This window comes from Hemiscyllium ocellatum, chromosome 12 (assembly GCF_020745735.1).
Source record: "Hemiscyllium ocellatum isolate sHemOce1 chromosome 12, sHemOce1.pat.X.cur, whole genome shotgun sequence".
Taxonomy (NCBI): domain Eukaryota; kingdom Metazoa; phylum Chordata; class Chondrichthyes; order Orectolobiformes; family Hemiscylliidae; genus Hemiscyllium; species Hemiscyllium ocellatum.
In genome coordinates, this window is record NC_083412.1 from 71174611 (window position 1) to 71200257 (window position 25647).

The 25647-nt window shown below is 38.9% G+C and overlaps 1 protein-coding gene and 1 non-coding gene across 2 annotated transcripts in view; one reads left to right on the forward strand and one right to left on the reverse strand.

Moving 5' to 3' along the window:
• The window catches only part of tfg (trafficking from ER to golgi regulator), a 116007-nt gene that overhangs the window by 42389 nt on the left and 47971 nt on the right, over nt 1-25647 (reverse strand). The window contains exons 4-5 of the mRNA XM_060833157.1: nt 21976-22122; nt 17396-17563 (exon numbers count right to left, since the gene is read on the reverse strand). Of these exons, the coding sequence (XP_060689140.1) occupies nt 17396-17563; nt 21976-22122 (315 nt within the window). The remainder of the gene's footprint in view (nt 1-17395; nt 17564-21975; nt 22123-25647) is intronic.
• On the forward strand, nt 2011-2083 carry trnak-uuu (transfer RNA lysine (anticodon UUU)). The gene has a single exon. It is a non-coding gene; the product is annotated as a tRNA-Lys (tRNA).

Sequence of the window (25647 nt, forward strand, 5' to 3'; positions counted from 1 at the left end):
AAGAGGCTACTAAACCTGACCAGTCTTTGTTGGCAGTTGGTCTATTTGAATAGTTCCCAACTCTTTTCTTTAATCTCATTAAAGCAATTAAAAGTTAAATAACAGTCATTGTCTGATGTGAAAAAATAATAGTGTGGGTGGGTTGGATAACAACATGCAATTGGCAGGCGTTTCTTGGAAAATGGTGACACAATGTTGTTCCTTGGCATATTCAGAATTGCAAATGAGGACACGATAAAAGCTTTACTTATTAGACCGATATATTTTGATGTTGTGCCCATACTTCTTCAGCTGTCATCTTAGTTCATCAAATTACTCCTAGCAGTGCCAGTTCACTAGTATTTTAACCAATTTATTAAAGTACTCTGAATAAGTCCTTCAAAATATGGTTTTCTCTGAACACATCGATTCAATTACCTAAATAATTTTATGAACAGAGTTCTTAGTCATACAAATATTTCAAGATCAAGACAAACATTTGAGCAAGCCATTAGCAGGACCATTGTTGGCATCAATAAAGATTCATCTAATCATGTGATTCAAATCACTGCAGCCTACATTGACAGAGACCCTGGATACTTAATAGTAATGCTGGAATAATCACAGAAATAGACATGCCATTAACTAACCTCTCAATCTCCAAATGGTTTTGTAAGTAATCAATGTACATTTATGGAAATCTCAAGACTAATTTTACATTTGATTGAAATTTTCATATTTTTGTAGATGGAAATGCAATACTTCCACTGTTAACATTTTTCCAATTACCTCTTCTTAATATGAATTGCGGAAGGTGGTATTCAAACTTAAATTTCCTTCAAGATGTATGCTATCTTGCATTTCATTTAATTAACACAAAATAATTTCATGCTACTTTCTAAGATGTGCGATTGCTGAATTGGTTCACATTTAAATATACTATATTTGCACAATATTTACGAATCAAAACATCCAATTGAACAAATAATTAGTGGGAACACTAACAATGTAGGGAAAGATTTGCTTAATAATGTAATTCAAATCATTGTAACCCACAATGACACTACTAAGAACCTGAGTGCTGAAATTTAGATTAAACACAGATGCAAACATGCCATACATTAAATTCTAATTGCTATAAAGGAAAAAGATCATGCAGAGAATCATTCCATTCCAAGGAATATTTTAATAATACTAAATGAGAGACTAGGCTTTAAAAGATCCTGATTTCTTTTTTAACAAGAACCTTTACATATGATAGGTTACCAGCTGTGCACCACATCCATGTATAACAATCTTCTGACCTTGTACTTTTAGAACATTGAATTTCTATGGTTCTTAAAGTATTCTGGCAGTTATTTGGTCAAAAATTGATGGTCTAAACAGGCTGCATCTCATCACACAATCCACTGAGGCTCCAATCCAAAACTAACAAATATTAAATCTATTAGACAAAGCATCCAAATTATTGACATCTTTAAACATTGCAAGTAGGCTCCAGCAATTTTGTTAAACTGCTACTGCTTTCTACAGATCTATAAACAATGTCATGCTCCCAATGAGTATCAGGCTAATCTTTCAAAAGCCTCTCTACAATATAGGGTTCAAATGACCTTTGAAATGCCAGTCTAATTCAAATTTCAGGCCAATTTTATAAAACATTAAAGGTATTTGTTTGTTCACAGGTGGCACTAACTAGTTATGTCATAACCAAATCAAATGAACACAGGTGAAAAAATTCACAATGATTCACCATATCCAAGTTTTACCAAATACACATATTTTAAATTTGGTGCTCGTCTAATCTGTGCTATACCTGAACTTCAATTGTTTAAGGAATTGCAAATTACTGTAATATTTTTACATGATTTTAGTTCAATTTAAAAACCTGATGAGCCAAGTCAAATATGCAATTCAACATTTTGGTTTGAAGTCCAGTGGACTTGAATAATTGCTATGTCCTACTTTTTATAGCTTTCCACCTTCAAATAAATCACCAATCTAAAACACTAAAGTTTATTTGCAACAAGAGCCTGGATAGCTCAGTCGGTAGAGCATCAGACTTTTAATCTGAGGGTCCAGGGTTCAAGTCCCTGTTTGGGCGTTCACTTTGGCGGCACGGTGGCTCAGTGGTTAGCACTGCTGCCTCACAGTACCAGGGACCCAGGTTAGGTTCCAGCCTTGGGTGTCTGTCTGTGTGGAGTTTGCACATTCTCCCAGTGTCTGCATGGATTTCCTCTGGGTGCTCCGGTTTCCTCCCACATCCCAAAGATGTGCAGGTCAAATGAATTGGCCCCGGTAAATTGCCCATAGTGTTAGGTGCATTAGTTACAGAGGGAAATGGGTCTGGGTGGGTTACTCTTTGGAGGGTCGGTGTGGACTTATTGGGCCGAAGGGCCTGTTTTCACACTGTAGGAAATCTAATATAATCTAGTACATAAAAAGGGAGTTGGTTTAGCTCAGCTGGCTGGCTGACAGGCTTACAATGCTGAGTGACGCCAATAGCCTGGGTTCAATTCCCACACTGGTTGAGCTTACCATGAAGGATTCTCCTTCCCAACATCTTCCCTCACCTGACACGTGGTGGCCCCCAGATTAAACCACCACCGGTCATCTCTCTATGCTACCTTACAACATTAATGAATGGTACCTGTATAGAACATCAGAAACCCTACAAGTGAGATTATAACTTGGCACGGAGTAATCAAAACCCCAACCGGGTTAAAAAACTACCTATAGCTATTCAGAACATTTAGAATTTGATATATATTAAAACTTCAGCCTCTGGTTCCAATACAATGCAGGATTTTCTTCCAAATATTTTTTAAGAGTGCAGGAATCCAAGCAACTTTTAAAATTAGTTAACATTTAAAATATATTTGCACCATGCAAAACAGAACTGATTTTTAAAAAATCTTTGAAAGAAATGCTGCCATAGTTGATAACTAGGAAATCACCTACAATCTGTCATTATTTAAATAAAAGAGTAAAATGAAGTTATTTATAGTTGTAAAGATATTTAACAGACATTCTTCATCTCAAAGAGGCCCAAACCCTAATACCAAGGGGATGAATATGGAAAGGAATTCAGATGATGCAGTTAATGTTTCTGCCTTTATCATTACCTCTTCAAAGCCTGACAAATCAGGAAATTTATATACATTCTTAAAATGTATCACAGCTAATGATACCACATATCCAACTGTCCAAATGACTGCTGACATTCTGATTGCACAATATGGAAAGATTCGTAGAATTCAAATTGGTTAGTACAGCATTTTAGTTTGAATTTCTGAATGATACTTAAAATGAACATGCTGTGTGAATAAACATTTTGTAAATTATAGACTTCTTGAAGGGTGGTGTATGTTTGAAACTCTTCCTTACACCAGTGAATGAGATAGATATTCAAGTGACTAATTTTACAAACACAATCCCAGGGAAAGACAGTTTGTAAAACTTGCACCTAATTGGCTCTCGTTTTATCCAGTATAACTTCAATTTTTCAGAACATCCACAAGATATAGTGCGACTGCTAATAATAATTTGAATTATTTCAAATTTATATCTGCATCCAGGAGAACATATTAAATGCAAATATTGATTTCAATATAATCTTGTTTCCAGATGTATCAATTTCCTTACCATGAGAAAGTTAGCAAATCAAAGCACACAGCTTTTAACCTAAACAGTCGAAACTGTTTCTTTTAATACTCTTAGATGCACTTTGTCCTTCAAAGGAAGGTCATTTAATTGGGTTTAAAACCAAATCATGCAGATGGAACAGGAATCATGATCTTAAGAGACATTGATCGCCCAAAGAGTCCAAACAATCAAAACTATTTGCATGTCTGAGTAAAGCACCTCACACCATGATGTTTCTTCCTGGATCCTCTTGTTCTTGGATTTACCTCCAGGTCCACCTTTCTCATTAGGAAGACACAAGTTAAAAATAGCAGATCATGTTCAAATTCAGTAAGAATTTAATTGCAAGAGAAAACTAACAGAATTAGCTTTTGCTAGTCTTGAAAAGGAAGTGACGGAAGGCAGTTAGCACTTTACAACAAACAAGACTGACCAATATACTTAATCATACAATGACAACTTACACTGTCTGAGTTAAATCAGTTTGATCATAGACGCTGCTTTGGGTATCAGGAGCATCTCCCTGGTTTTAACGTCAAGGTCTTGATATGAGTGTTACTACCCTCATGTTATTCAGAAATGGCAGTACTTATGACATTTTCATCTTGTGGATGATTTGACACACTCCTTACAGGCCTGGGTGCACTCAGTACAGCCATTTCCTGATTGACTCTCAATTTGTTGTGTCGCTTTGGCAATTCTCCAATTAAAGATGCCAAACCTATATATTGCAAATTGCAAGTTAATTCCCAAATCAATGTTTAATTTCCTTTTTTTAAAAAAAGGTTTCCTTGCTCTATTTATTGACTGACATCACAGATTTCCCTTCATTGTTTTAAATGTACCAGATCTCTTCAACAAGTCACAGCAGACAACTATTCAACTGAACTCAGAACAGTCACAAGAGTACTCAGCATGTCAAAGAAATAATATAAATGAAGGGGGTGCAATATAGGTTAATGAACAGATAAAACTACTGTAAAATGGGACATCGACTGATAAAAATGTATCCTCATCTGCCAACAAAATTCCTCACCATTTTAAATTTTAAAATTATCTCAGGAAAGGGAATGATTTTTCAAAACAATTGCCACTATCCCAAATATATGCATTAAATCAACAGGTTGAAAGAAATAAGAGAGAACAGTAGGGACTGATGACAAAATAACAGTAGACAACACACACAACTAAAATAAAACTAGAAAATGTTGGAAGTCATCAATGTGTCAGGCAGCATTTGTGAAGTGAATACAGAAATCAACGTTGCCTGTGCAAACTGAATCCCAACATTCCAACCACAGATGCTGCCTGCCCGGCTGCTTCCGGAACATAATGTTATTCATTTAGATTTCCAGCATCTGCAATTTTTTTGTTTGCTTTTGTTCATACACAGCTGAAGCTGTTAGGCTAACATTTACATCTTGACCGATGTTATTATGGGTCCCTTGAGCCATCACGCTCAATAACTGTAGATAAAACTTAGGACAAGAGAAAGTTGGACAAAAGGATGTTAAAATTTCTTTGTCAACACGGACTGCAGAAAACTGTCATTGTGAAATGATTTTTCTTTCCTTTTCCGGAGTCCCTCCCCTTGCCATCCCTTGATAGCTCAACTAAAGGTGGGTGGAAGTAACATTTTTATCCTGTTTAGTAATTTGTAAACAATACATGCAAAAATTAATGGACAGATTGCAATGAAACTTAAGTCCAAAGCAACAACAGACCATTTCTGGCAAAAGTGCAATAATATTGGGATTTGGTCAAAATAACTATCTTTAAATAAAGTGTTTTGAGAATTGTTTTATTTAGAATTTATTTAGTTGTTTTAAAATGCTGTAGAATAGCTCAGTCGTTTTGGAAGAAATTGCTAAACATGCAAAAACATGAGCAAAATTTTCATAACCAATTGCTGGATAGGATGGCTGGAAGATTCTTCAGTAAGATGAACGCTCACCAAATAAAACAATGTATTTTTTGGTTTTGTAATAACAGAACAAGGTCCGGTGGCACAATGATAGCATACCTTCCTCCGAGCCAGTGGCTCCATGTTCCACTTAATGTCTTGCTAGCCATGGCAAGTGCATTCATGATGTGGCTAAGCAGTTCAATTATCAGCCTTACAATCCTTCCTATATGACTAAAGGCAAGGTATAAGAACAAAAACGTTTCCTGGTCAGCAACACAAATGTAAAACTACGACAGGATTTTGCCAAGCATAATCATGAACCAATCCATCAAAATCCATTCTAAAGGTAAGTCCTTGAACCAGGAAATTGCTAGTGCGCCTGCAAGCCTGGAAAAGCCTCATGGAAGGGCTGTACAACTGTCATAATGATCAGTTAACAAAGTGGTGGGGTAGGAGATCAACGGCATGCCCTCTTCATTTGTTTCAGTAGAGTGCAGTCCCTATAGCTCCTTGAAAGTGGAGTCGCAGGTAGATAGGATAGTGAAGGCGGCGTATGGTATGCTTTCTTTTATTGGTCAGAGTATTGAGTTCAGGAGTTGGGAGGTCATGTCGCGGCTGTACAGGACATTGGTCAGGCCACTGTTGGAATATTGCGTGAAATTCTGGTCTCATTCCTATCGGAAAGATGTTGTGGAACTTGAAAGGGTTCAGAAAAGATTTAAATGTTGCTGCCAGGGTTGGAGGATCTGAGCTATAAAGAGAGGCTGAACAGGTTGGGGCTGTTTTCCCTGGAGTGACCGTTTCCAAGCTGTACATCTGTATGACTCCATGCCCATGAAAATGGAAAATGCTCACACACAAACAGTATATGAATATCACTTGGTAATAAGATGGCAGAATTTACATATTATATTCACCCTTAGACATGTGTACACCAACAGACTGCAAAACGCTCTCATTTTTCAATGTGCAGTCCTTGAATACAACATATATATTTGTGCATCAGTTTCATGTGCAAAAAGAGATAACAGTTCCAAATTCAAATTTCAACTACTCATTGGAACTGGAAGGCATAGGTTGAACTGTATAGCAAATAATCCTGACCTCAGCAATGAAAAGCTTAAGCAAAGTTAACTCCCAAGTCTTCTATTTGCCCACAGTCAGTTGTCCTTTCAACAGGATTTAGTAACAGCAACTAGTCAAGAGGGTACATTGCGAGGTAATAGGAAGTCATCACCATTGAGCAAAGGAATATTTCCAGCACACACAAACTGCAAGGAGGCAGATTTCAGGAGAGTAAACCGGGGACTGGGGTTTAATAAGCCTAAGTTTTCTTTGTACCGCTCAAAGGAACATTCCTAATCCAACAAGAAAACAGAAGCTAACTAGAAGATTTGAAGAGCTGCCTCTTGGAGTCTTTTCTGGCCCTACCTCTGCTTGCCATTAGTTAACTTAGCATGAAAGCCAGAATAACTTTATTGTTATGGTCCATAGTTATAATAAGCCAATGACATGTCACTGGGCCCAAAGCATGATTTTCTTGCAGCCTCTCAGAAGATCAGACGAATACTCACTGTGGAAACAGCCCATCATTTTGCCCTTAATATTTTCTAAAAGTTGATTTCTGCAAAGACTATAAAAAAAACCCAGCTCTGCATAGCTATGTCGCTTAAGAATGTATAACACTGATGTCTGTTACACCCAAGATCTTTCAACGGACTGAAATGGTTTCGGAAAGCGAAAAAAGAAATATGGTTCTAGAAAGACCATAGATTGAGGAAAGATTCACACTGTGAAATAAACAAACAATCATCTTCGCTGAAATTACCATTTCTAAAGACAGCAAACAAGGCAACTGAACATCAAGAAATTTTCTTCAAATGGTTAATTCACACAGAATAATAAATTCACCTTCTGGGAGGTGAAAGGCTAGTCTGCCAGTTGGTGAGCTTGGAAAGATATAACATATTGTCTTCAGCAGAGCATTGAGAAGAACATGGATTCATAAAAGCACCTGAAAGGCGTGCTCTCTCTCTTTGCCTGGTTTTCCATCAACATGAAGAAAACAGTGCCCGACAATAAAGCAAATTGGAAAAACAACCATTCAACGAGATTCAAAAATATCTACAGAATCTGCTACTATTGCAAATGCAATTCAACAATTATTCAACTGCAGCCTCAGAGTCTAAAACCTCAGTAACTCTAAAGACTTCCAAACTGTCTTACTGCTCCATGTCTGTACCAGATACTGTGCCTTCCAAATTTAATACCCATGTTTGTGCCGATGTTTAATGTATAGCATTTTTATTTTTTCTTAAAATCAGAAAATAAAACTCCTCTTTCTCGAAATAGAATCTTGGTTACTGGCTTCTTCATTGGCTTGAATTGGAGCATGATGACTACATTTTAAATAATAAAAAATATTAATTGTGACCAACAGGTTAAAAGAGTGATCAGAATCCCCTCGTCACACGAATAGAATAGAAATACAATAGCAATGTATTGTCAAAGGTATTTTTACAAAAAAAAGTGAAACGTTTTATAAGTTGCCATACCACAGCACCTGTATTAATGACCTAAGTCATAGAAAGGAAGAAAAGAAGTAAAAATTAAGACAAAGTTGATCACAGTTAACTTCTAAATGAAATGTATGAATCGCAGATTGTTAGTGTGCAAGCACCAGAAGTAATCTGGAAAGCTAATACAACATTGCATGCTATTGCAGGATGAATTGAATGCAAGAGTCGGGAGGTTACGATTCAATTATACAGAGCATTGGTAAAACCACTTCTGAAGTACTGTGTACTATACTGGTCACCATAATTACAAAAGGATGTTATTGCAGTGGAAATAGATCAGAGAAGGTTTACTGTATTAAAACTTAGAATTAACAATTTGCCTTGTTAGCAAAGGCTAGACCCGCTAGGCCTAAATCTTCCGGAGTTTAAAAGAGTTTAGTGACTTCAGTGAAATATAAATGGTCCTGAGGGGAATTGACCAAATGCATGTGGAAATGGTACTTCCTTGTGCGAGAAAATCTGCAATGAACCAGTCAGTGGCTATGACAATATACTTAAGTCAACTGGACAGCACGTTACAGAAAAGACTAGCAGCACTAATTCAGACTGAAAAATGCAATTGCAAAAAGCAGAATCCAACCTGGTCATTCACCACCCCATTAACCTACGCTTGATCATTAAAGTGATCATCAAGGGCGCGATCTAGCAGTACTTGTTCAGTGATAACTTTTTCAATGACAGGTAGCTAGGGTCAGACACCTCCTGACCTCATTATTGTCTTGGTCCAAACATGAATTAAACAACTAAGCCCTGTAGCTAAGGTTAGAATGGCAGTGTTCAACACCAAGGCAGCATTTGAGAAAGTAATATCAAACAGGCCCAGCAACATTGAATTTAAAGGGGGAAAACTTTCTACTTGTTAAGAGTCATAGCTAGCACAGGAAAGATGGCTGTAGTTTTAGAAGTCAATTATCTCACTTCCACAACATTACTCGAGGAGATGCAGTGCCCTAGGTTCAACTATCTTCAGTGGCTTCTTCAATGACCATTGGAGGAAATGTTCAATGATGATAGCAAAATGTTCAGCACTATTTGCTAAAGGCCTAGGCTAGTAAGGGCAAGATCACTGCACCTCATAGGTGCCAAGAAAAATCCTCTCCAATAAGCGAAATCTTCCCACAATTTTCAATGGCACTACCATAACCAAGTCCCCCATTAGCAATATCCTGGGGTGACCTTGATTGGAAATAGCGTTGGACTACAAAAGCAGATCAGAGGCTATGATTTTAGTGCCGTGCAACTCACCACCAAATGCCCCATACACTCTCCAGCATCAACAAGGCACAATGCAGCAGTGTAATGGAATATTCTCTATGTCTGTTTAAGTACTAAAAGGTACGTGTGCCAAGATATCCAATAAAGTATTTGTGAAATAGCCTGACCTACATCTACTTTGCAACATGCCAATATTAAACACAACAATTCAGAATAAATCGACATACTACACACTTTAGATTCAGACTATCAAAGAAATTGAGTTGAAGCTGGGACATCCATGCTTTCATTCATTTGACTCAGCTTCTCTTTCCCCACAATGGCACCATTAATCGATATTTACGAAAATCGAAACACTCCAAAGTTCAGAACAAATGATCGATAAAGGATCTTTGTTGTGTTTCAGGAAACCTACTTTCCATTGTCACTTTTGTCTGAAAAGGACATATAGACAGCGCAAAACAAATATATATTACAAAGGTCAAAACTTGATCACTTTGTACACGTTTTCCTACAAATAAATTCAGCATATAGAAAACAATTTGAGGGCTTAAGTTGATCACTGACTGACAAAAGCCAAAATGCGACTGAAACAATTGCCTCAAACATATTCCAATCACAAAACTCTGCTAGCACATGGAAAAATTTGTTTTTTAAAAACAGACTGACACTCTTAAAACTTTGCTGAGGATTTCCAGAGTCCAAATTTGAGTCTGATGTTTATTATCCCCAAATCATGAGACAGGTTTGTAACGCTGAGCACCGCTCATCAGCAAATTCAGAATCAAACAGTGATTAGTAAATTTGCAGACGTCATGAAAATTGACAGTGTTATAGATATTGAGTAAGGTTGTTAAAGGTTACAACAAGACATAGATCAATTGGAAAGTTAGGCAGAGAAATGACAGATGGACTCTAATGCTGCAACTGGATTTGATATTTTTGTGGGTTATGCTAGCATCAGGTCTCCTTGAGTTAAATGAAGATCTGTCCAGCAACAGCTTTTGGATTATCTCTAATTTGCGGTTCATCAGACTTGAGGGTGCAATTACATTCAGACCTTCACAAGCCAGCAAAGAAGTTAGGTCTCTCTCAGCCCCTATGAATGGAAGACAACCAGCACTAAAAGATTCTGAAAAGAACAACTTCTAACCCAAGCTGCAGATCTAACCGACCGGCTGCCAATTTAGGGATCCAATGGTTCTACATCTCTTTTTGCATGGAAAATGCTTCTCGCTTCCTCACCAGTCAAAATGACAGTTCCACATTTTCTGTTTGGTCACTCCTGAAATTCACTTTGGTCTGATGATTTGACCACTTTCAGGGATTAGTCTGCCCATCAATCCTGTGTATGTTGAGTGGTCTAGAATTGAAGTAACTAGACACCTCTGTATTAGGGTCTCCAATGTACAGCTGGAGATGAGGTATATTAGGAGTGGAAGTAATCAGTCTGGGAACACGATTTTTTATGCTGTTGATTGAACGGGAGAGAGGGATTCAGCAAATGGGATGTGTTTTAGAGCGTCCCAAGCAAAAGACAAAGAGAATGATAATGGTGATAAAGGAAAGATAAAGGTGAAAAATCGATATAAATGGAAACGAGGAGAAGATTCATAAAAAAAGTATAAAACCTAGCATTTTCCAGTTTACTTCAGTTCCAGAGTCAAACTGGAATTGAAACACTAACCCTGTTTCTCTGTTCACAGGAACTGCCAAACCAGCCGAGTTTCTCCAGCACTTTTATTTCCCCCCAAATAATGCCTGATATGCCATTCATCATCTCGTCTTGCTGAGTCACATCAGGTGAGCCCCAGAAATATTTCAATCTGTGTGCCTTGGACTTGTGGGAGCAAATCTATCAAGGAGAATGACTAACATGAAAGCAAAAAGTTTAACTGTGATAAACACAAAGGTGGTGGGGAGGTGGTTGACTGAGTAGACTGGTAGCTGCAGATGCTAGATCGTTGTAAGTTTTCAAGTGAGTAATGGGGAAGATTTTCTTTCAGGAGTAGACACTGAAACAAATGTAGTTATAAGGACGATGACAGTAATGAGCAATCCAACAAAGTGATCAAATAAGACTTATTCATGATTGAGGCAGCAATAACAGAGAAATCATGCAGGTAGCAAAGTTGAGGTGATGGCAGTAATTATGAGTGGCAGCATTCATAGAGGGAAAAATTATGTAAACACAAGACAATAGTGAACTCAAAGAGGCCAAAGCAAATTCAGATGGAGATTGAAATCTACAAGTTATTTGGCGCAGAGTGAATGGGTGGAAAGCAGTAAGGATATTGCAATAAGGAACTACATTACATACTCGTGTAATAGTTGATCTCATGCAAAAGTCAACCCCCTATTTTTGGCCAAATAACCTGGAATTTTCCATAGATCTCGTGGAAAAGTCAACCGTAGTTCTTCACAGATAACAGATCAATGTTTATGAGTCAGTGTGCCGGTCTTCCAGTTCACTGGCTGTTGTGTTCCACTCCGGGTTTTCAGAATGACTACAATTAGTTTTTCCCCATTATTCTTTTACAGACCAATTGGGCTTCTGCTAATGATACAGTATAAATTTTGGGAGTCATGAATTTCAGCCCCTCAATAGTCGACCACATAAATTTAACCTTGAAAAGTATTCAAAAAAATTTGATTACTCAAGTATATATGGTAGATAAGTATCTTGGGTATACAATGCAGAAAGTTAAGACTCAACAGGAGGGGACCAAACTGAGACAGTGCCAGAGGGAGGAGGGTGGCCCACTTTGTCAGAAATTTCTTATCTTACTTTCTAATTCTAGGTACTTTGTGCTTCTCCTTCTCAGAGCCATTATTAGTAATATCAATTTAATGAAAAGAAACTTCAAAATATGTTTAAAATCATAAAATAATTCTTCTTTCCACAGATTCTGCCAGACCTGATAATTCTTTCCAACATTTTCAATTTTTACATCAGAAGTTCAACATTGCACTAATTTGCTGTGCTAAACTCTATCATTTTTCAGAGTTAAATTTAAAGCTCAAATATTCAGTCACCAATTTAACTTTTGATAACGTCAAATAAAATAAACTAACATAATAGGTAATAGAACAAGTATCAGCAAAACAGCATAAACTCCCTAAAAAAAACTAACAATTTGGCTCCCCTCATTTGCTCAGAGTTCCCAGATGCTACTTAAAAATAGCAAGAATGAAAATGATCATTATTTTTAGGTACAAAAACAGAAACTGCAAGAGAAACTCAAAGTCTAGCAGCATCTGTGGAGAAAAAGCAAAGTTAACATTACTGGTTCAGTGACCCTTCTTCAGAATGTTTGATGCTGCCAGCCCTGAGTTTCTCCAGCTATTTCTGTTTTGTTTCAGATTTTCAGCGTTCCCGAGTCTTTGTTTTATTATTGTCAGGTAACTTGCTAGCACATGGCTAACAAGTTGATGTTGTGGCCATAACGGAGACACGGATTTCCAGGGGCAGGAATGATTGCTAGATGTTCCAGGGTTTAGAACGTTTAAAAAGACCAGGGAGGGTGGAAAAAGAGGAGGGGGTGTAGCATTGCTAATCAGAGAATGCATCACAGCTACAGAAATGAAGGTTGTCAAGGACGATCTGTTTGCTGAGTATGGGTGGAAGTTAGGAACAGCAAAGGAGCAGCCACCTCATGGGGGTTTTCTACTGACCCCCTAATATCAGTAGGGAGATCGAAGAACTCATAGCCAGAAGATTTTGGAAAAATGCAGATGTAGCTGCGTTGTTGTTATGGGCAACTTTAACTTTCCCAATATTGACTGGAACCTCTTTACTGCAGATGGTTTGGATGGACCAGTTTTCGTCAGGTGTGTTCAGAAGGGTTTCCTTACTTAGTATGTAGACAGGCCGACGAGGGGAGAGGCCATTTTTGGATGTGGTGCTCTGCAACGAGCCAGGATGGTGTCAGATCTCGTGGTGGGAGAACACTTTGGTGACAGTGACCATAACTGCCTCACATTTACCATAACCCTAAGAGAGGAAAGGAGCAGTTACCACGGAAAGATATTTAACTGGGGACAAGGAAATTATGACGCTACTAAACAAGAATTGGGAAGTACAGATTGGGAGCAATTGTTCCACAGAAAGGGCACACACATGTGGAGACTGTTTAAGAAGCAAGTGATGCACAAACGTGTTCCTCGGAAACAAGCAAGAAGGGGTAAGATTAAGATGCCTTGGATGATGAGAACAGAGGTGCAAATGTGTTGCTGGTCAAAGCACAGCAGGTTAGGCAGCATCTCAGGAATAGAGAATTCGACAAAAGAACAGAGGAGCTTCTTGTCAAAACGAAGAAGGCAACTTACATAAGGTGGAAGAAGCAAGGATCTAGCACAGCTTTACAGGATTACAGGTTTACTAGAAAGGAGCTCAGAAATGGACTGAGGAGAGCCAGGAGGGGGCACGAAAAAGGCTTGGTGGGAAGGATTAGGGAGAACCCAAAGGCATTTTACTCACACATAAAGAATAAGAGAATAATCAGGGAGAAGGTAGGCCCGGTCAGGAATAGCATAGGAAACTTGTGCGTAGAATCTGAGCAGATAGGGGAAGCCCTATGAGAGTTTTTTGCTTCAATTTTCACTAAGGAAAGGGACCTTGTTGTGAATGAGAACTTTGAGAAGCTGGGAAATAGGCTTAAACAGATCAAGATTGATGAAGGTGATGTGCTGGAAATTTTGGCAAACATTAAGATTGATAAGACCCAAGGACCTGACCAGATTTTTTAAAGATTAGATTAGATTACTTATAGTATGGAAATAGGCCCTTCGGCCCAACAAGTCCACACTGACCTGCCAAAGTGCAACTCAGCCAGACCCATTCCCCTACATTTACCCCTGCATCTAACACTACGGGCAATTTAGCATGGCCAATTCATCTAACCTGCACATTTTTTGGACCGTGGGAGGAAACCGGAGCACCCAGAGGAAACCCATGCAGACACAGGGAGAATGTGCAAACTCCACACAATCAGTCAGTCGCTTGAGTTGGGAATTGAACCCAGGTCTCTGGCGCTGTGAGGCAGCAGTGCTAACCATTGCACCACCGTGCTGCCCACTAGGTTGCTCAGGGAAGCAAGAAAGGAGGTTGCTAAGCCTTTGGCGAAGATCTTTGCTTCCTCACTCTCCACAGAGGTCTTACTGGAAGATTGGAGGGAGGCAAATGTTATTCCTCTTTTCAAGACGGGGAATAGGGAAATCCCTGGCATAGTCAGTCTTACATCTGTGGTCAGCAAGGTTTTGGAAAGAATTCTGAGGGATAGGATTTATGACTATTTGGAAAAGCATAGCGTGATTAAAGGCACTCAGCTTAGCTTTGGGAGGGGCAGGTCATGATTCAGTAATCTTACTGAGTTCTTTGAGGAGGTGACGAGACAGGTTGACAAAGGTCGAGCAGTGGATGTGGTGTATATGGACTTCAGCAAGGTTCCCCATGGGAGGTTCATTCATAAAGTCAGGAGGTATGGGATACCGGGAGATTTGGCTGTCTGGATTCAGAATTGGTTGGCTGACAGAAGGCAGAGAGTGGTTTTAGATGGAAAGTATTCTGCCTGGTGGTCTGTTCTTGGGCCTCTGCTCTTTGTAGTTTTTATAAATGACTTGGATGAAGAGGTTGAGGATTGGTTTAGTAAATTTGCAAATGACACAAAGGTTGGAGGTACCGTTGATAGAATAGAGGGCTATTGCAGGCTGCAGCACAACACACAGGATGAGGAGCTGGGCTGAGAAATGGCAGATGGACCTTAACCTGGATAAATGTGAAGTGATGCATTCTGGAAGGTCGAACTGGAATGTGGAATATAAAATTAAAGACAGGATTCTTGGCAGTGTGGAAGAACAGAGGGATCTTGGTCTTCAAGTGCATAGATCCCTCAAAGTTGCCACCCAAGCAGAGAGGGTTGTTAAGAAAGCATATGGTGTTTTGGCTTTCATTAACAGGGGGATCATGTTTAACATCCGCGGGGTTTTGCTGCAACTCTACAAAACCCCGTTGAGACCACATTTGGAATATTGTGTCCAGTTCTGGTAGCCCTATCATAGGGGAGGTATGGAGGCTTGGGAGAGGGTGCAAAGAAGGTTTACCAGGATGCTGCCTGAACTGGAAGGCTTGTCTTACGAAGAGAGGTTGACTGAACTCAGACTTTTCTCTCGGGAGAGAAGAATGAAGAGAGGTGACCTGATCAAGGTATACAAGGTAATGAGAGCAAGGATTGAGTCGTTCACCAGAGACTTTTCCCCAGGGCAGGATTGACTGGCACGAGGGGTCATAGTTTTAAGGTGTTAGGAGGAAGGTATAGAGGGGACGTCAGAGATAGGTTCTTTCCACAGAGTTGCAAATGCATGGAATGCGTTGCCAGCAGTGGTGATGGAAGCAGAGTCATTAGGGACATTTAAGCGACTGCTGGACATGCACATGGACAGCAGTGAATTGAAGGTGCATAGGCTAGGTTATTTTATTTTAGATTAGGAATAATCCTCGGCACAACATCGTGGGCTGAAGGACCTGTTCTGTGCTGTAATTTTCTATGTTCTATGATCTATGGCAGTCAGATCCTTTTCATGTATCCCACATAAATTACAAAGTAAGTTGCTAAATGTTGTCTTACTCCCTCGTTTTCTTTTGGATACCTTGAAAACCTTCACACAATTGTACCTAAAACTAATCTGGTCAGTTTTGTGACTGAACTAACCATATTCTCCTACAGATCGTTTCCCACAGCAAACAATGACAGCTGTGAATCTTTTTTAACAAATGTTTCTAGACAGCACTTCAGCAAAGCCTCTGCCTGATCCCATTTCGGGGTTCGGCATAGATCCCCTCAAATAGTTTTTTGGGGCATAGCTGACAAATTTAATAATTGCACAAGACAAAGGTAGCAACAAGGGTGAGAATAAGTGAATGATTACACCAACTGATCCAAGTTTTCCACAGTGGAATTTGAGGCCACAAGATCAACTGGCCATTCAAACATCAATGCAACATAAATTTTATTGCCACAGAAATAAAAATTCCAGCACTATAAATTCAAGGACCATGTGTACTTCTCCAACACAATCTCTCCACATGTTCAATCAATAAAAACGTTCACAGTTCATAATTCTTAGGCTTTGGTTTGTTTATTTAATTTTTGTATAGTAACTAAACATATGGACAAAAAAAAGACAGTTCCAGTTGTGTAGACAATATATTGTCTGAGGGACATGGACTTGCAACTGATTTACAGGGTGCTGGCCCCTAAATAACAGAGCTAATAATGAGGTACAGAGACTTTACAAGAATAAACAGATATTTGTAGAAAGTACAGGTAGTTCTCCTCGAATGCCGTAGCTGTGGTCCAGTGAAAGCTCGCTTAATAGAAAACCGCTTATCATAAACAACTGGGCCTTTGGGAAAAGTGGGATTGGGGGCAGACCAGCAAAAAATATCACTCACAGTCGCTCAAAAATCATCCAAAAAAGTCTAAAACAAAGTACAGCACAGCCAGAATGAAGGTTGGAATCCAAATAATTAATGAAACGAAAGTAAATTTTAACACTTTACACTTAAAGAATGTAAGAAAGCCGCTACCTCTCTCAGAAAGCTGCTCCATCGGCAGCTGACATTGGTGCATGCACGGTACGGCAAGATGACCACGGTGGACATTGCACATGTGTGGTATGACACGAAGACCAGGGTTGACATCGACGTATGTGCAGAATAGCACGGACATTTCAGCACAGACATTGGCACAGGGGCAGAATGAAGCGCGTGAACCAATCCCCACTGGAATCACACTACTGCAAACAGAAGCTAGCATTCTCAAAAATACTGTTGCTCAATTCTTCAGCGACGTTCGAGTCAAATCACATTGCCTGAACATGCATGCGTTATCCAGGAACTACCTGTACATATTTTCTGTATCCAATACAATGAAAGTTACATTTGAAAATTATTTTGCAGTTTTTTTATCATTTTCTTTCGCTGGCTTAATGTTTGTAAAGCCAAAACTATGGGATTATAATGTAAATTTTGTTTTTAATCACTACCCTAAATCTAATTCAATAAACCCACCTGAAACCTGGTCTTCAGTCAGGCCAAATGATGACATTACATTCTTGTTGATTTCATCTTGATTTTTTAAAGGATCAAAGGCAGACATGCTGGCAGCACTAACAGGAACTGGTTGTTTAATTGTAGAGTCTGGTGCCAAAGGCTTTCCATCTCTTCCATCAACTGCATCTGTTACAAAGCACAAAATGTAAAGGATGCTTTGACTATTTACTTAAAAAAAACAAAGGTACTCAAATATTGAAAGACCATAGATAGTTTTCCCATCTGCCTTTGCAAAAAGACATACATTATTTAGCACTAAGGAAAATCAATAATTGGTTGTTTCGATGTCAAAGAAAGGACATGTGAACAGGTCTCTGAAAATACAAAGAAAAAACTACAGGTATGGCAAGTTACGTGAACCTTGAATGACCACGGATGTTATGACTTTGGTCAAAAAGAAAAAGGAAACATTCATAAGGTCTCGGAGGATAGGAACTGATGAAATCCTTGAAGTATAGAAGGAAAGTAGGAAAGAACTTCAGCAAGGAATTAGAAGGGCTAAAGGGGTCATGAAAAGTCATTAGTAAGCAGGATTAAGGCGAATCCCAAGGTATTTTACGCAGATATAAAAAGCAAGAGAATAGTCAGGGAAAGAGTTGGCCCAATCAAAGATAAAGGAGAGAATCTATTTATGGAGTCAGAAGAGGTAGATGAGGTCCTAAACAAATACTGTGTGTCGGTATTCACCAAAAATAAGGAATTAGTGGTGGATGAGCTCAGGGAAGGGAGTGCAGCATTTCTAAGCCAAGTTGCTATTTAAAAGGAAGAGGTGTTTTGCATCTTAAAAAGTATTAAGGTAGAAAAATCCCTGGGTTCTGATGGGATCGATCCCAGAGTATTGAGGGAGGTAAGAGAGCAAATTACTGGAGCATTGACAGACATCTTTGTATCCTCTTTGGCCACAGGTGAGGGATCAGAGGATTGGAGAATAGCCAATGTTGTTCCATTGTTTAAGAAGGGTAACAGGGATAATCCTGGAAATTACAGGACTGTGAACCTCACATTGGTGGTAGGTATATTATTGGAAAAGATTCTCAGGGACAAGATCTATATGCATTTCGAAGCAAATGGACTTATTAGCGATAGACAGCATGGTTTTGTGGTGGTGGTGTTGGGGGCAGGAGGGATATGCCCTAATAACTTAATCAAGTTTTTTTAGCAGGTGATGAAGATGATTGAACAGGGAAAAGCAGTTGATGTTGGCTTCTTGGACTTCAGTAAAACCTTTGTCAAGGTCCCTCGTGGCAGACTGGTATAAAAGATGAAGTCACATGGTATCAGGAGTGAGCTGGCAAGTTGGATACAAAACTAGCTTAGTCACAGGAGCCAGAGGATAGCAGTGGAGGGATCTTTATTGGAATGGAGGACTGTAACTAGTGGTGTTCCACAGGGATGAGTGCTGGGACCTCTATTGTTCATGATCTACATAAATGATTTGGAGGAAAATGTCGCTGGTCTAATTAGTGAGTTTGCAGATGATACAAAGATTGGTGGAGTTGCGGATAGTGAGGAGGATTGCCAGAGGATACAGCAGGATATAGATCAGTTGGAGGCATGGGCAGAAAATTGGCATTTGGAGTTAATCCAGAAAAATGTGAGGTGATATATTTTGGAACGTCAAGGGCAGGCCCATCACAGAAGGTGGCACCACAGGTAGATAAGGTAGTAAAAAAGGCCTATAGTTTGGCTTGCCTTCATTGGAAGGGACATTGAGAGTAAGAAAAGACAAGTTATACTATAGCTTTTTAAAACTTTGAGGCCACACTTGGAATATTGTGTACAATTCTGGTCACCATACTACCAGAAAGACGTGGATGCTTTGGAGAAGGTTTACCAGGATGCTGTCTGATATGGGGGATTTTAGCCATGAAAAAAAGCTTGGATAGACTGAGTTTGTTTTCATTGGTACACATGAGGTTGAGGGGTGAACTAATAGAAGTTTAAAAGACTGTGAATGGCATAGACAGAGTGGAAACTATGAAGCTTTTTCCCATAGTGGAGGGGTCAATTACTAGGGGACATAGATTCAAGGTGCGGTGGGGGGTGGGGGGTGGGAAAGACAGTTTGAAATAGATGTGCAAGGCAAGTTTCTCACACAAATGACGACTGCTTGGAATGTACTGCCAGAGGTAGTGGTGGAAGCAGAGACAATGGCAGCATTCAAGCAGCACCTGAATGAAAACACAAATAGGAAGGGAACAGGATCCTGTAAGTGAAGACAGTTTTCGTATGGAAGGGCAAAATGTGTTGGCACAGGCTTGGAGGGCTGAAGGGCCTGTTCCTGTGCTGTACTGTTCTTTGTTTTCTCCCAACAAATGTCCTGATTGTCCAATATTCTCCTAACTGCAATCATATCACTTCTTTCAACAGAGATTAATTTGAAATAGTCAGATCAATTTTATCGTCTCCCCAACTCTCATTGGATAGGTACATGCAAAGATGTTGGGTTAACGTCACATCTCTGGCTTCCCTCACAGACTTCCTCTGTTCCTCCCATCTCTCTACTTACAAATAATTTGGTCATCACTGCATATCAGATACTCATCCAAGCAATAGAAATCCCAACTAAAAGCTATGCCAGGCTTCCACCAGTACCCAATTATTTTTAATCAGTGGCTGGCACTCCACCACCATGTCTTTCTTAGGAACAACACACTGGATACACTACTAAATATGTGATTCAACCACAGCAGTGCAGAACTTAAAGCTAAAGTGCAGTACTGCTTGTGCAGTATAGCTCATCATTTGATATGGTTTGTTAAATTGGGCCTTACAGTAATTGGGTATGCTAAGTAGCTAAACTTCCTCATCCAGATTCAGTATTGTCCCTTTCCAAGAAATGCACCATTAAGGGGCACTAATAGCAGCCAGTTTTTTTTTACAAAAGTATACTACATTTTCCCAGTCAAAGATGCAATTCTTGTACTTACCTGCACTAAATTTCAGCTAGTACTCATTCTGTCTACTTACTCTATTTGGAGGTCATTGGCTGCTTTTTCAAGTTTAATTTGCTCTGTTGATTTGGTACTGGTAGGAGTGTTTCTGACTCAATGTCAGTATTATAAATTAGAAACCATAGAATTGACAATGACAACCCTGGATGCAGCATGACCCCTCATTATGACATCAACAGTAATAACAAAATATTTCTTCCCATCCTTAAGCTGATTTCTTACAGATACTTTGACATTTTAATCCTTTAAACTCAATTAGCAACCTTTTTTGTGAACTTTAGGAAAAACTTTTACAAAGGTTAGAAATGCTGTTTTGCAGCATTTTCTGCTGCACCTTTGCATTTCCTTAGAAGTATATGCTTAAGCAAATCAGTTTTTGTTGATAGGATTACGGCTTTTATTAAAGGAAATTATAATTTTCAGATTAACTGACAACTGAAACAGATTAAAAAAAAATTTGATTAATTTAAAGCTTAAAGTAACCATAAAATTATATATGCTGCTCATTCTCATTGTATTACAATGTTTGGTAAAATGCACAGCTGCACAGATGTTTTCCCTCTGCTGTGTGGGAGACAGTGAGGACTGCAGATGCTGGAGATCGAGTTGAAATGTGCAGCAGTGGAAAAGCACAGCAGGTCAGGCAATATCCGAGGAGCAGGAGAATTGACGTTTCAGGCACAAGCCCTTCATCAGGAATGAGCATAAGCTCTTTAGCATTCCTAATGAAGAGCTTATGCCTGAAACATCGATTCTCCTGCTCCTTGGATGCAGGCTGATCTGCTGTGATTTTCCACCGCCACACATTTTGACTGTTTAAAAAGTAGTCAAGTTAAATTGATTTTAGGTTCTATAATGCAGCTGTCAAACTCAATATATATTAAGAATAAGAATCGAAGAGTGTTGTTCTGAAAGGATGACTATTTTTCAAAACTGCAGAAATAGAAAAACAAATCTATTTACTCAATTTAATTGCAACAATTTCAATGATTCTTTCATTCCAAAAAGAATGCTAACACTGCAAGGACATATTTCTCAAAATACTTCTCTGAAGGTTTGTGTAGACTTGGTAAAAGTAACAGAACCAGCTATGGTGATTTGAAGGGGAAGAAACAATCTATCAAATAAAACTGACCTTATCACATATTGGAATGCCTTCTGAACATGCACAAATTTTATTTGAAAATAAAATCCTTTCTACTTCACTTGGATAACAGTTTAAACGTAAATCTAATTGTGCATCTCACAATTTTGCCGTTATTATTTTATCAGAGTATGAAGTTGTTAGTGAAGCAGTGAATGAATTCAGATATGTTGCTTGGCACTAAAACTGTATTCTTCAATTGCTATTTTATACAGTGTTAAAGTCATGATTGCGTTTGCAGATCTGAGACTCTCAATACAAAAGGTACATAAAAACCATCAAATATTTCAGATTTCCATAAGGCTTGTGTTAATGTACTCAATGAAAAGAAAAAGGAACAAAGTACTGCTTTTACAAAACACGCGATTGTCGGCTATAGATATTGACACAAAGGATATTTTCTTTAAAGAAGCACAAACAATGCAAATAATTCTACATACCAGCTTCAGGGATGTTAGCAGAAAGACCTGGTTCACCGGGTGGCTCTAAGCTATCCAGCAGCCGGTTCACCTTATTCCGAAGTTCTATTAGTTCCCGACGAAGATATTTAACTTGATTAGACTCCAATGGTCGTGGCTGTCCATTAACTATTACAAAAATAAAAAAAAACTCATTAAATTACTAATGGTGCTGCACATCATTTATTACAAAAAAGGAATATTGGTATAGTTAAATCCACCTGTTGACACCCCAGATTTTGGGATTTGAACATGATTAAGCTTCATTAAAGGAATCATGTTTCAAGATCTCAAAATTATCATTTATAAAATTGCACATGCATGCTTAGTACCAAAGCTGTGGAGGGAACCCGATTTAAGTATAGCAGACAGTATCACTCTCCCAAGGACCCCAATCCAAATCTATGTAAAACTACCAACAAACCAAAGGGAATTCATACTGGTATACCTGAAAATACTTCTTCCCCCACCCCCACCCAAAATAATTAGTTTAAAATAATAGCAATTCAACAACAACAAGAGAACATCACACATCAGGCTCAACCCACTGTGCAACCAGGTGGCACGATGGCTCAGTGGTGAGCACTGATGCCTCACAGCACCAAGGACCCAGGTTCGATTCCAACCTTGGGCAGACTGTCTGTGTGGAGTTTGCACATTCTCCCCGTGTCTACATGGGTTTCCTCCAGGTGCTCCGGTTTCCTCCCACAGTCCAAAGATGTGCAGGTCAAGTGAACTGGCCATGGTAAATTGCCCATAGTGTTAGGTGCATTAGTCAGAGGGAAATGGGTCTGGGTGGGGTACTCTTCAGAGGGTCGTTGTGGATGTGTAGGGCCTAAGGGCCTGTTTCCACACTATAGGGAATCTAATTTTGTCTCAACCCAATGTAGTACATAAGAGGGCTGATGATCTCACTCCTCCACTAGGTCCATAGCCAGCTATATGAAACCGTGCACAGCAAGCTGATTCTCTTTCATGCATTTATTATTCCATTATTTCCAATGCAAGAATTCATTCTTAACTTCACAAAAAGGTTTGAAGTTACTTTGCAATTTTTATGGCATGGATTTGGGTTCAGGGAGAAAAGATAATCCTATTTTTCACCACCACGAAAGCAGACAACTTGAAGAAATGCAACAATACATTAAACATTTTATTTCTCTTTATACGACAGTCACAGTCTCCAATCATTTTAGTCATGATTCGGCCATTTTTTGTTTATTGTCTCAAATCCTAACATGAAATTGAATTGACTACTAAATATAGAGCACAAATTGTGAGTAAATGTATCACTTTTGAATTGGAAATATAGACACAAAAATTAAACTCTTCTACTCTGGAGGTCTCTAAATTACTGATGTATTACTACATGGAAATCATCTACTATAACTATGAAAATTACATTGCAAATCAAAACGTAGAATTCTTGGAAGGGATTAATTATCACAGTCCATATGAAAACAAATGCCTTATACAGAATTTTTCACATATACAAGTTGAGGGACTTTCCACAGGAGAGAACCCAGTTAATTCTCAAGAAAAAAATGCACAATGTAAATCCACAGGTTTCTCCATAAAGCATAACTACTGAAATGTACAGAAAATAACTCATGACATAGCAAGCAGTATCAATTTTTGCAAAACAGTACAATAGCTTATCAGACTTGTGTCCAATTCTCACCTACAAACTTGAACAGATCACCATAATTCATTCGGACCTTGGAAATCCACAGACATTGAACTAAATATAAATGAGGATCTATTATAAAATTCTGATTAAAATGGGTTGTTTTTCCACGACATCGGCTGTGCAAACAATTTAAGATTGGTAATTTTTGGAATTGGAACCAACAACTAATTTTCACAATTCCCTGACAAGAAAAGTTGGTGCAGAGACATTAGTCTTGTGCACTCAACTCTAGACTGAGAAATCTGGTGAAGTAGTGGTTCTTAAGTAATGATATTTGGTGGTGACAGAATTAACTTTTCACAGAGAACAAACAAAAGTATGGTTAACATTGTGATGCTGGAAGATATGAAGACTTGCTGCACATGAGGTGGAAAAGAACTATGAACTTGAAGTCTAAGCAAAGCACATACACAATATGCACACTAGAAAGTCATCAACCTGGCTAAAGACTAGCAAAGAGGAAAGCAAAGTAAACACATGCTTCAATTCTGCACACATTTCTTAGAGTCATTGAGATGCACAACACGGAAACAGACTCTTTGATCCAACTCGTCCATGCCAACCAGATATCCCAAACTAATCTAGTCCCACTTGCTAGCATCCAGCCATATCCTTCCAAACCCTTCATATTCATCTCCCCATCCAGATGCCTTTTAAATGCTCTAATTGTATCAGCCTCCACCACTTCCTCTGGCAACTCATTCCATACACGTACCACCTTCTGTGCGAAAAGTTGCCCCTTTGGTCTTTGTTTTTCCTTTCCACTCTCACCCTAAACCTATGCCTTCTAGTTCTAGACTCCACAACCCAGGGAGAAGACTTTGTCTATTTATCCTATCCATGCCCCTCATGTTCATTGGGTTCAGAGTCAATGGTGAGGACTCTCAGGTCAGCTCTCTCTTAACCATGCTCATATGACTAGGTGATGCTATTTCTGGAGGGTCTGCCCTGTCAATGGGGATAACATATACCCAGGGATGGTAAAGGTGGCCTGTTAAGATACATTTCTGTACATATAACTTTGCTAGAATGCTTTTTTAAAAATAGTCTGTGAGGAGACGCTCCAAAATTTTGCACTAGCCCCCAGATTACAACAAGGAAAATTTCACAGTCAAAAGGGCAGGGTTGGCTATCAAAATTGCAGGTATTCATGTCAATGCTGGGAGGTCTAGCTGGTTTCATTCCTTTCAAACTTTGTAGTGAAGTAATACAACTATGTGCTTTGAGAGGTTATTTCAGAGGGTATTGAAGAGTTCATTACATTGCTGTGGTTCAGGAGTCACAATTATACCAAACCAGCGAAGAATGGAAGATTAGTGAACCAGATGGCTTCTTAAAAAACAATCGATAATGGGTTCCTGGTCATTGTGGAGATGAGCTTAATTACAATTTTATTAATTGAATTTAAATTCCACGAGCTGCCATGTTGGAATTTGAACCCCACATTCAGTGACATGAACACAGTGCTGCCTTTCCCTGTTCTTATATGTTTTTATGGATTCAGCGATTGAATGCCAAGCAGAGATAGATAGTTAGATTGTCACTTGTTGGAGATGGTCATTGCTTCACAGTGAAATCTGTCCATGTCTTGCTGCATGTGGACACAGAACTGTTTGAATATCTGAGCATTTGTGAGTGATACTGAACATTGATAATCTGCTGATGATTGCAAAGAAAACGGCAGAAGAATTGAATTGGTACTTCAGATCTGTGTTCACTGGAGAAGACACAAGCAATCTCTCTGAGGTAACAGTGGCTGAAGGACCTGAACTTAAGGGAATTTATATTTGCCAGAAATTGGGGTTGGAGAGAACATTATGTCTGAAGGTTGATAAGTCCCCGGGGCCTGATGGTCTATATCCAAGGGTACTGAAGGAGGTGGCTCGAGAAATTGTGGATGCGTTGGTGATTATTTTCCAGAGTTCGATAGATTCAGGATCAGTTCCTGTGGATTGGAGGGTGGC